At 38.7% G+C, this 12,511-nt stretch overlaps 1 protein-coding gene across 3 annotated transcripts in view; it reads right to left on the bottom strand.

Annotated features, from left to right (window-relative positions):
* il1rapl1a (interleukin 1 receptor accessory protein-like 1a) overlaps positions 1 to 12,511 on the bottom strand; it is a 169,612-nt gene that overhangs the window by 144,526 nt on the left and 12,575 nt on the right. For 2 of the 3 annotated variants that reach the window (XM_072396672.1, XM_072396674.1), the window contains exon 2: positions 1,316 to 1,417. In XM_072396672.1, the coding sequence (XP_072252773.1) occupies positions 1,316 to 1,397 (82 nt within the window). In that variant the 5' untranslated portion in view covers positions 1,398 to 1,417. Of the gene's footprint in view, positions 1 to 1,315; positions 1,418 to 3,607; positions 3,678 to 12,511 lie in introns of those variants that run through there. The other variant, XM_072396673.1, reaches the window with a different exon arrangement.

The following is a 12,511-nucleotide window of genomic DNA, read 5'->3' as shown; positions in this document are numbered from 1 at the left end:
TGTTCAACAACAACTAAAAAAAGAATACTGGCTTCAATTTGATGTAAATATGCTGATGTAAAACCAAATTATGGTATTAGACTAAAACGGTACTTTTGAAATACATATAAAAATGAATTCGTAATATATCGAAGTCGGAGTGTGATTTGGTGCACAGTTCCCCTTTTACCCTGAAGCGACAGAAGAAGCCAGTACACAGCAGAAGAAGAGAATAACCACAAGTGATAGTGTGCATCTCATTTGCATCAAAAAAACAAAAAACCCAACAACAACTAATGCTGTACAGATGTCCAACTGGACATGGTACTGATTTTTCGCCTACTAAATTGTTTATCAATTGTTTTGGTCTTAGACTCAATGTCGTGGGAGGGCTGGAGCCTATCTCAGCTGCCATTGGTTGAGAGGCAAGAACACCCTAGATAGTTTGCCAATCAGCCATGCTTCAAAGTTCACCCCCCAAAAAACATTGTAATGGAGTCAGACATACTTCAATCAAAAACTGACAATAGCTAAAACACACACATTAACTGCACTGAAACTTTGTTTGACTGCCTTCTTGATATGCCAGTATTCATGCCATGAGAAAGTATCTGCTATGACTCTTTTTGCACTCTATTTTCTCTTTTGACCTTTGCATTTGTTCAGAATTGATGTTCAATTTGCTGGCATTTAGAAACCAAAATGAGTTTCACATTAACCCTCGGTGACCCAGTCACTGAGCAATTGGATCATTTGGGAGCTGTCACTCTTTCTAGATTGAGGGAGGTCTAGCAAATACAAAAAAGTATATTGTATATTTTTTCACTAAGTAATTCGCTCTTCACCTGCGACACAAATGAAAAGACTGCGCTGACAGTTAAATTGTTGAACAGCATTTTTTATGTTTGCAATTACCTGTCTATCATCTTCCTGAGCACTACCTATTAAGCATGTACAAAAACACACTTCTTTGTATTTTGCACGAGCACCAAAATTACGAGGTAAGACTTTTTAGTATGCTAAAAGATGCAATGTCAACATCATGGAGTAATTTTTTTCACCAGCTAAACAAATTACTTAAATGTACTGAAAGCTCTGTATAGTGTTTATATTTATCCAAAACTCAAGTTATCCAAAAAAAAAATGCAATTAGATCTATTAAGTTAAACAAAAGTCACTAACTAGGATCAACAACGAACCATTGACTTGTGTGCAGTTACCATATCCTTTAGAATAAACAATGTAACACATTATCAAATAGGCATTAAACAGCTACTGACATATCTATACAAACAGGATGTTCATGCACAGGCTGCAGACATGGAGCATAAAGTACCTGAGCCTCTCTTTGAGACCACCTTTACACTCTTGGACAGGGTGACGTACAGCAGGATCAGGAGAGGGCTGGGAGGCCTCATCTTCCTCCCCCGTCCTCAGCCTAAAAAGAGAAGAAAGGAGGTTGAGGATGGGTGGCAGAGGAGAAAGAAAGCAAAAACGAGCCATCAATCACTGCATGTACATGATATCAAATACCGTCTTGTTGCAACAAGTGTAAGCGTCAGTGTGGAGGGACGTTCAGCAAACACTACAGCAAGCAAGCACACACACACTTGTATAAACATTTTCAGAAGCACTTCTGAACATATGTACTTGGACACTCACACCTATACACCATTTTCCACATTCCCCCCGGGGGTCTTTCCAGTAACGATTTTCTTTCATGATTGCAATTGAAACAAGTTATCATTACCTGGATATATTTCATGAAAAACCCATTCCCTAAGATGCTGACGAATCAATAAAGAAATAATTACATGTGTAAGAAACACCGCTCTCAATCGCCATTTTCATTAAAAAAAGTGGGACAACTGGAGGGAATTTGAAATTATCACCTTGATTCAGAGAGATATTGCAAATACCCCATCCATACCCCTCATGGACTCATATCTTGCATTAATTGATGGAGGTGACTCATTCTCCACTCCTCATCTTCTCTGAGCAAATGACATAATCTAACATGTAGTAATTACCCTCTAATAGCCGGCGCCTGAAATAGAGCTGGTGCTGCTGTGCAAATTTGACATTAAATGAAAAAAGAATACCATCATCAAAGTAACAGTGTATTAACTGATGCTGTTAGCTGATGGCATTACCCTTCAAAATCAACTATCATCTAAATGCAGTAAAAGCTTTTCATATAAACAGTGCTAAAGAGTAACTACAATACAAAATAAATATGACCACAATTAGTTAAGCTCACTGATCAAAAAGAAGGTGCTGGCAAAGGGTTTCAGTCTGGATATATTATCCATGATTTATGCACAACTCTGACACATACTGCCATTTTGCAGAACCTCTTGGCATCACAAGCCAATGCGGACGAAAGCTTTTAGCATCTGTTTTAGCTTGTCAGATAGAGTAGATGTAGTGAGATTATGCATTTCCGCATCACTGTTTAGTGCAGTGGATTAATGTAATGAAGTGGTCTATGCGAAAACCAAAGCATAATAATTTAAACCTCACCCAGTCATTTTAATGCTCTAACCAAAAACAATGCATGAAACCAAAAGGAAAGACCAATAAAGAAGGAACTAAAAAGCAAAGGTCTTAAAAACAGTCAATAAAAATCCAATCTCAAACTGATGTCACTCTAAAATGTCAAAATTCAAAATCAGCACTAAAAAAAAATCAAAATGAAGATGTTCACCTATGAGATTCTTTGTCTGCAGGTTTTCTTTTCACCAGCAACACCACCAGACACTGAGCTTTCAGTCGGGGTCCTCTTTAGTGTGGGTAAACTTATTTATAGACTAAAGTATACTACACAAGGTATAAAGTTAAGAAGCAACCACCAGATACGAAATATTTTAATGTGAAACTAGGAAAAGACGGTATTTACATGTTATGTAAATAACCTCTACACAGCTCTCATTGAAACTGCTCTGACATTTTTTAGGTTTGGGTTATTTTACATGGTGAAAAAATTACTTTTCTTTTGGGCGCCTCTGAGTAACATTTAGTTTTAGCTCATCCAAGAGAACCCTCTGCTTTTTATAATCTAAGAGAGCCCCGACTGCTGTCTTTTGTAACTGATTGTTACTAAGAACTTCACACCAACCCATATTTTGAAAAGTAAGAAATATATCTGTTAAATGGCTGACTACAAAGCTAACCAAATACTTTTATTGCCCAAACTCAACCAAGCACGTTCAGTGCATGAAGAAATAGTACTGCAGTTAAACAAAAGGGAATAAAAATAAAGACATTAGAAAACTAAGTGAGAAACAACAATCTAAAGTTTGGATTCAAACATGAATCTTGCTTTGAACTCGGCTGTCTGTCCTCCTTTTTTCCCTAAAATTCTCCCATATTTTGAACATTTCATTGTTTATAACCTAGTAATACAGAATTACATTTTCTTGTTGCAGTTCACTGTTGAGTATCTGAGTTTCACCCAAAATGGTGGGAGTGTTGTTTCTTAAAGTGACTAACATTTTTCTAATTTAAATTGCCATGTATATGTTATTCAAAGTTGGAGGGAAATCTATTTTACCATTTCAGTTCTTACATAGACAACTAAAGAGCACCATGATAAGGTAGAGGAGACGCAATCAAATCTCTTACTTACTAAAGATGTCATTCTTCTTGGTTGTATGTCTCAGAGGCACCATACAACCAAAAGGCTATAGAAGTAGAGGGATAGATTCAGCAATAGCCCAATCCATGTTTCTGTCAATCTATGTGAGAAACGGTAACCCCAACACACGGAAAATAAACCCAGTGAACCTGAAAGTAGAAGACGTGGCACTAGCCTTTAAAGACTGAAACTAAGACAGACAGAGCCAGGAGGGACCTTGGAATCTGCAGCGAGTCATGTGTCCTGCAGATTTGCATAGCTAATGAATGGAGCCTCTCTCAGGGTGTGTTTACACGGCATTCTCAACTCCTGCTGTAAAAAGACGCTCATCTCTCCTCCTGTAACACATTCTTCTGGGAAACAACTTTCAGTTGATAAACACCACACTGCCAATAACGCTTGGCAATAGGATTGTCAGTTCTAAATGTATGTTTGCTGCAGTGCTAACCCAATGGCTTGTTGTACAGCACACAAACAGCCAATTGAAACTGTCTCAAAGGTCCAGATCCACAAGAGGTCAGTTTCCTAGTTTCCTTTAGCCTTTATGACACATCTGCAGCAACTGCTGCTATACTGTCTCAAGACAAAAATAATGCGGAGATTAAAAAAAAATGTGAGGAGTTATACGTCTGAAAAGTCAATAAACATAGGGGACCACAAACACGAGAAGAAAGAAAAAGAGAAACTGGAAGATATGACCACGGTGGCAGCAAGATGTAAGGTTTTTCATGCCTTCTCCTACTGTTCCTGTTCTACTTTGTAATTAGCTTCATGCAACTTTCTGTCACCTTGAGATGTTGTCATCCTGTGCAATATATTCACTGTGTCAATAAATGTCATCATAATATGTGATTTGAGCTGGTATTGACTACTAAAGTGTTGTTATGGCAAGGGAGCATCCAGTAATGTGCCTGTGGGGACAGACGGTTAGAAGCTCTTTTTTTCTCAACAAAACAAAAATGACGATATTGAATGATATAGACATGCCACTTAAATTGAGATAATTTCACTGCAGGTCATTCTGTGTCCAGTTAGGACTTTGGAGATATTGTTGTAAGATCTCTCCCTTTTTTCAGTTCAATTCAATTCTTCCATCCATCCATTTTCTAGACCCGCTTAATCCAATTCAGGGCTGCAGCCTATCCCAGTTGCCATTGGGTGAAAGGCAGGGTACACCCTGGATAACCTGACAGTCCAAATGAGGACATCATAAATTATCTATTTTAATATGTTATTGTTATAAATAAAATGATCAAAATGATAAATACAAACCTGTTAAATGGGATGGATTTATATGGCGTTTTTCTAATCTTGTTCACCACTCAAACCACTTTACATTACATTACATTGCAAGCCACATTCACACACATACATACTCATACAGCACTTGATGGTGATGTCATACACAACGATGGTATGTAGCAAAAGTGATCTCTCAGTAGAAAACATGGACAGAGACTAATAGCCAGAAATTCAACATAGTAAAGAATAAAAAAGAATGAATTTGCCATTTGCACAAGTACAAATACAAGTGCATTGGAATTCTTGTGCGTTGTTCTGAGTCACAGTGATTCTTGAAAATAAAAATGAGAAAAAGACAGTGGTACAAAAACAAACATTAGTAAAATAAGATAAACATAGTAGTTTATCTTATCTGGGGTGGAGAGATGTACATTTGAAGTAACATGTCCAGGATCTATTCACAAACTCTGAGACCCCCCCTACTTTATAGTTACCTCCCTGTCTGCAGTCTTTGTCTGCCCAAATAATCCGAAAGCCAGGTCAAGAGGTGTCAGAGTCATTTCTGCAGCCAGGTCTTGGTGAAACAAATTGAAACATTTCCTTACCGATATTTCCACTTCATCCTTGTCAGCACTCCAAACTCATCTATTTTATCTATCAGTGCTCTATCATTTTCCACAATAATCAAGGCGAGAGATATCTGAACTGTTTCTATCCTAGAATGTTGCCATCAGCAATCAGTCTAGCACAACTGTGTAAGTCGATGTTTTTACAGAAAAAGGCTCACTAAAAAATCTAAAAATAATGCAAAGACAACACAACAATATGTCTAGAGCTAGTGCAGCAGGTTACCACTTGTGTGGTGCCATTCACTGTATCAAAAAAGGCAAAAGAGTCTCACTGTGATTTCATATCTGATAGGATTTGTGTACCTCAGTGACTGAATGATGGGTATGCTTAGTGTTTTTAGCTGAAAGATGATGACAGCTGCCCCTCCAGCCCCTCAGATTCCAGTTTGACTCTGGCACAGACCTTTTTCAGGGGCCTAATTCAGCGTAACAATGTCAGTGACCCTCTTCTGAATCCAAACCATGTCATGCCTTCACAAGCTCAGTAGGCTTTGAGCCCCGCCAACCATGACATCACCCGCCTGCTGTACAGAGAGGTATTGTACTTGTACGACCACCGTGAACATCCAGCCTTTCTCGTTTACCCACACTTCTTCTTCATCTTAATCCCCCTCCATTTCCTGCGTTTTCACCACAAAGAAGCTGTCGCTGGAACTCAAGGTGCCTAGAGTCAACTTCCAAGAGTTAAATCTAAAAATGTTCACAGGTTACACTGACCTGTCAGAGTACTCACAGAACAGACTGCTTTTTGACATACAGGTTCAGAGGAAAGCATGAAGACAAATTAAGCATCAGTCTGTGAACACTATAATGCAGCCTTTTGAACGGCATGTGGTTAGTTCCTGCAATAAATGTAACTGTTTGCAGTGGCCAAGTGGAGAGTCAAGCTGTTTTTTTTCTTCAATCGCTCCACTTTCAAATGTTCTCTGAACATTTCATCATGCTTAGAAGGAGCCCACACAGTGTTTGAATAAATACTAATCACCTTAAAGGTAATTTTTTTCCACAAGGCAGGACAGCCTTGCAGAACCAAAAGGACCTAATAAGTTTGATTCGAGAATGCAAGAGAAATTTCTCATTGTGTAATTGACTCAGCTTACATTAATGTGGCATTGGCTGACAGTGCATGAATTTGACGTGAACTTCCACAGCCCACTGGCACTAGTCAACTTGGAACAGTGAATGTACTTCAGGTAGGTTGCATCAGATGGGGCTAAAACTCAAGTCTGTCCAATGACAATCCACAGATTTACACCACTGACCATCCCCTCCCACCTCCTAACCATGATTGTTATGATTTTGAAAGGCTATGTAAAGATTTAGAGCCTCGAGACTGTAGATAATTTATCATTTTTTAGATCATTGTAAAACTGCTATGTTTTGAGCTGTGGTCTAACATTTTTTTTCCAAATCATTGAGACTGCATTGACCAGGTAAACACAAACACTGTAATGCTCCAAAAATCTAATGATAGCTGCTTCAAAACTGACGGAGGTTGTTGACTTATAGCTGTATAAAGTATTGCACAGAAGTAAATAGTACCACACAGATATCATTTTGCTTGAGTAGTTAACAGCATGTCAAGCTTTTTCTTCAAGGCATCAGGGGCAGGTGTGTTTTAGCAGGCACACACAGAGGCATGGCGTGATATCCACGCTTCAGCGATGCATGAAGCATGCACACATCATCACACACAGAAGCACACATGCCGTTTGCCTGCTGCTCTTTTCCAGAAAATGAGGGGCATGGCCCTGCATTGCCTGCTGACTCACCCTGACAAAAAAGCAGAGGAATTTACTGTCTGCTGTTATATTTGTTATATGACTGTATCTTCCACAACAGCAGTATCTTTTCCCCATATTCTATTACCAACTCACATTATTTGTTGTGAACACAGTGCTGTGGATATGTAACCTTCATATTTCATTTTTTCCCCTTTTATCTCTGTAGAATTCACAGGAGACAGAGATTCCCAGCTCTGTTACTGCTAATATAGTATGCAGTAGTGCCATCTTAAGACAAAAGAGGAAGCTCCACCATTTTGGCGTGGCAAGCAGTGGGTGATTGATCATGTGATTTAGGCAGTTAATCCAGTTTTAAGGCATCCTCCACAGCAATCTTAGGTAAATTACATCTTCATAGAGAGAAGTGGCTGTGTGGGTTGCCTGGACAAAAAGTACCAGACATAGAATATTTGTATTTTGCTGCTTTCTTGGCATCCTGACGCTTGTGTAATTCCTTTGGAAAATAAATGTATAATTGGTAAAAAATGTCATCTGTTCGAGTAATCTCAGTTTTTGCAGCATGCAGGACTCTGTTTACATCAGAATAACTTTTACACCTTTGACAAGATAATATTGGCACAACTGTGTATTCAATCTTACAAATATAAGACTTAAAGTATGAGGTTCATCAGCAATGCCCAAAGAGCATGAAAATCTATCTGTAACACTTCTGTATATCTACTGGAGTAAATACACAAGATTAAACTTTCTTACACTCACATAAACAGACCAGTAGTGCTATTTGATCAATATTGCAAGAGTGATAACTACAGAACACTGAATGTGAACATTTGACAGTAGGAAAGATTTTTCTGACCTGTATTCATATCATAGCATGTTGTCATGAGGTGTTTGTACAACAACTTCTGTTCCATGAAACTACATCATTGATCTACTTGAGCAGGCTATTGCTGTGCAGAAATTATGCTCTGAGAGATGAAAAAACTAACGATATCATTAGTCAGTATAGTGCAAGTTGAGGAAATATCTAATCTAGTCAGAATGAGAGTAGATTTGTATGCAAGTGTATTTTCCCTCAGTTTTATTGTTACTGCTCTCAATCTGTAGATTTAGCTACAGCACCATCAAAGATAACGTCAAAAAGCAGAGTGAACCGAGGGAACAAACACACTCACACACACAATGAGTGAATGAGTCATAGGTGTTTCTGTGTGTCACTGTGTCAAAGACATTCAAGCTGGGAGAGCTAGTACAAGGCATGGCACACTGCAGCTATACTAACTGTAGGTCTACCCGCTCCAACGTCTGCTTGATGTGGCATCTGTGTCCACATGTGTGTTCACTCTGCTGTTTGCCAGATGTGTCACAGTGTGAGTCAAGCCCCATGATGATTATTGTGCAGTTGTAAGGTGAACCACTGTCTCTGTAATAGAAAATAGAGTTGGTGGTAGGCAGTAAGCTTTCGTTAAAATGCGTTTGACCGCTTTTGACTGTGGCCAGCCCTGGTTAATCTCCAGGGGCTGGCCATAGGTGATTAGAGTTAACGACCATGGTGCTGTGAGCTATGCCCTGCCCCAGACCAAACAAGCACCTCTTCACTGAGTGAGATTAATTACCACACAATTCTGAGCCTGTCCGCTCCCCTGTTGCTTTCCGAGACACACGAGTGCATGAGGATCACATTTGTGCACATAAAAAGCAGCACTGTGTACATAATTAACCGAGAGAGCTTAAAGGCAAGCTAAAGTCATTCACTCATGATTGGTCATGAGGAGAGCTGTGAGTTGCTTAACTGAGTTCAGACACAATCCACCAGCAGTGAAGCATTTTCCCCCAGTTGTTGTTGATTGCTTTCAGCTACGTCCCCAATGCTCAGGCCATTGTCAGCTGTCCAAGGATGACTGGCTGCAGAGATGCTCTCGTGCTCCCAGTCAATGCTGCCTTTGATGGAGAGCAGAGGCCAACACTCTCCTCAACCATTTAGTGTGCACACCCCACTGGGGGCAGTTGGAGCACTACTGATACCCAAGAATACTAAAAACACTGTCAAGCCAGCCCTCCCCCACACACAGGATGATAAAAAAATTCTAGAAATAGATATTTAAAGCACATGTCGTAGCTTTAATAGGGGTAATCTAAACTTTTCTTTCCTTTTCTGTTTTTATCAATTATAATAGCACATCCAGTCTGTTGTTACTCTTATTGCTTATTACCCTTACCCTTGTTGCTATTGGTGTAAGAGGATATTAGGAATGACGTTTTAACTATGGCTGTGCTCAGATTGTGCACTTGCTCACCCACTGTATAGTGTTTTTATTTAGTTTGCTACAAGTCTCATGAGGGGATAAGAGCAGACAGCTGTTGATGCGTTTCAGACACTACTTGGATATAACACTACCACATAATTAATCATCGGTTATTTGTAATTAAATCTGTCTACAAACCAGAGTATGGACAGCAGAGCACTGTTATTTTTTTTATAACATAACACAAATGTATAGATAATTACAACAGGAAAGGGATATCTGAGCTTTTAGAAATTGAACAATTTAGTTTGGGTAATATACATTTTTTTGTTTAGGAATATAGTATTTGCAGTAACAGGAGCTTTAAGGTGTCTGGAAAAGTGGAGAAATAGTTAAATCTATATTCACCTCACTGACTAAGTGTGATTGAAAAGGGATAAGATAGCTGTTACTCAAAGCCCTTTGTATTTATCATTTAACACATGTGCTTGATAAGATTTCTTTACTTGGTTCATTTTACTATCATGCTATAACATCAGTTTGTAGTGACAGCATGGGTTCAGAATCCAAAATATTTATGTAAAGTTGTAAATTAATTAATTTTGTGTAATCTGATTTTTCTTTTTAACTCATTGAGACTTGATGCACAACAGATGGCTATTGCAGTTCCCAAGCTTCGATGGCACCTGAGGTTTGAATCAGTTTCTAAAATAAGTCACTGAAAAACAATAACAACAACAAATGAATCAATCATAAAGTTAAACAAATGGAAATTCAAATTCAAAAAACAAATGGCCACAGCTACTGACATACCCCTTTAACAATGACAGCTTCTGAGCATTTCTTGATTTCTTGTATTCTTCCCTGGAAGCTTTTTGCATCTGTGTGTTGCTACAATTTCAGCCACCCTTGCAGTGGTATACTTTTTAAGCTCTGAAGAGGTCTACTTTATAATGACACATTTCCACTCTCTGGAAAGTCTTTCAGTGGGATTTAGGTCAGAACTTATTGGCCAGTTAAAAAAAAAGACAATCTTTTCCTTTTGATCCATTCTTTTGTGCTGTGGGATGGGTTATTTGGGGCTTAGTCATGTTGAAAGACCTTTGCCTCAAATCAAGTGTTATGGCAGCGGCTAACACATTTAGTTATAGAATGCCTTTGAAATATTTGGATTTCATCATTTCTTTGATACATTCAATATGTCCATTGCCAAAGGCAGCAAAGTAGCCCAACAGCATAATACAACTTCCACCATGTTTTAGTTGAGTATGTTTTTGTTGCAGGCTTCATTTTGTCACCTTTATAGAGTGTGATGCACTGTATTTGTAGAGACCTTCACCTTGGATTCCTTTTGTCCCAGAAAACTATGGCTAAGCCATACAAATTTTAGAAAATATAATATTGCCTTTTTGTGTTTTTTTTTTCTATCGTCTTTATTAGTGTCCTCCTTGTCCTTCACCTGTGGGACTTTTCAAGGTTCAGTGTGCAGTATATGGCACTGACTGGCACTGCCTCTCCAGATTGCCACTGGCCCGCCTGAAGCACTTAAAGTTTCACGCATGGAGATATTTTTACAATATGCACCATATTTCATTGAACATGCTTCACTAACTGAGTTTCCTTGAAGCACCCTGTCCTTGAATAACCTTGACAGCCTTGTGACTGTGAAGCGTTATGATAAGATTACAAAAAATTGAAAGTGAATTTTTTTAGGATACTTTGAAACTGACCTCTCTGTACATTTTGTGTATCGGTCTTGTGTTTCATGTGAAAACCTTTTTTGTTTATGTTGTTCCATAACTTTAGACATTTTATTAAGATATTTTGATTGTACACAGCTGGCTTATGATAGTTTATTTCTGATCATATTACTTGCCATTCAAATGTCCCAATTACTCTTATGAGGACTCTGTGTGATGCAATATATACAGTGTAATGTATACCTATCCAGATCTCTATCTCTTTTCTGTTTCAGTCCTAAATACACTCCCACAGCACAAATGTGGGAGGACTGAGGTCAGTCTTTACTCTGAAATAAGCTGTCTCTCTGGTGGTGAATCATGTAGCCAAGCAACAGAGCTGGGTATTGTTGTGGATTTGCTAAACTGTATTCTCTCATCAACAGAAGTGAATAAAAATGCTATCAATTGGTTATTGATCCTTCAAATGGATCGTTCCCTTTTTTTTAAATCAAGCATAGAACACAAATATCCTTCATTTACCAAAGTGCTGTCTGATATTGACATCTGTTGTTAGAGGGTATATCCATATGTTCAGTTCAATGCCAACATGCTCGTCTTCTGCAGCTGTTGTTGCAACAGAATGCCCCACAAGTCAAACGTAACACTTTGTTCTATGTATCAGATGTTAAGATTCACTATCACAGCATTATGGTAGGCATTTTTACATCAAACTCAAAATCTTTTTTCTTCATCTATACATGTTAACAAACAAGGCCAAAGGGAAATGGGATTCCTGAGCCTCCATAAAACAAGCAAGTTTCATCAGTGCACTTTGGTAGCATCGCGTAGCCCTAACTAAGATAAACTGTGGCTGGAAGTGCAGCTTTCCTGAATCATTTCAATCGTAGAATGAGAAATAGGGCTTGAGTGGCCCTGCATGCATGAGCTGCCTGATGGACATACAGCTGATACAGATGAGTCCAGTCTCCAGATGAGGACTCAACAGCCGCTGTTTACAATGGAGACATGCTGCCAAATGTTGCGGATTTCACAAAAAGTGAGGATGCATTGAAAAACAGAAAGGCTGCATGCAGTAAATAGCAGAAAAAACGTTCCATACATTAGCTACATGCCCCTCCTTTCTTGCCTGAAACTGTGAAATGGATAGGCACATTACTGGTGTGTGGAGAGGCATCGCAGCCCATCCTCTCAAACCAACAGGATTCTTTAAATAAATAAATAAATAAACAAACAAAGCCCCCCGAAGACAGGAAACGCTGGCTTGAGCGGTTTTCAGCTGCAATGTGCATTTACGCTTTGGTATCCATGACAGAGTCTATCCTATTGTCTA

This window comes from Leuresthes tenuis, unplaced genomic scaffold (genome assembly GCF_036924035.1).
Source record: "Leuresthes tenuis unplaced genomic scaffold, fLeuTen1.0.hap1 SCAF_12, whole genome shotgun sequence".
NCBI lineage: Eukaryota > Metazoa > Chordata > Actinopteri > Atheriniformes > Atherinopsidae > Leuresthes > Leuresthes tenuis.
Note: the sequence above shows the minus strand (reverse complement) of the source record. Positions and strands in the feature narration are given on the sequence as shown.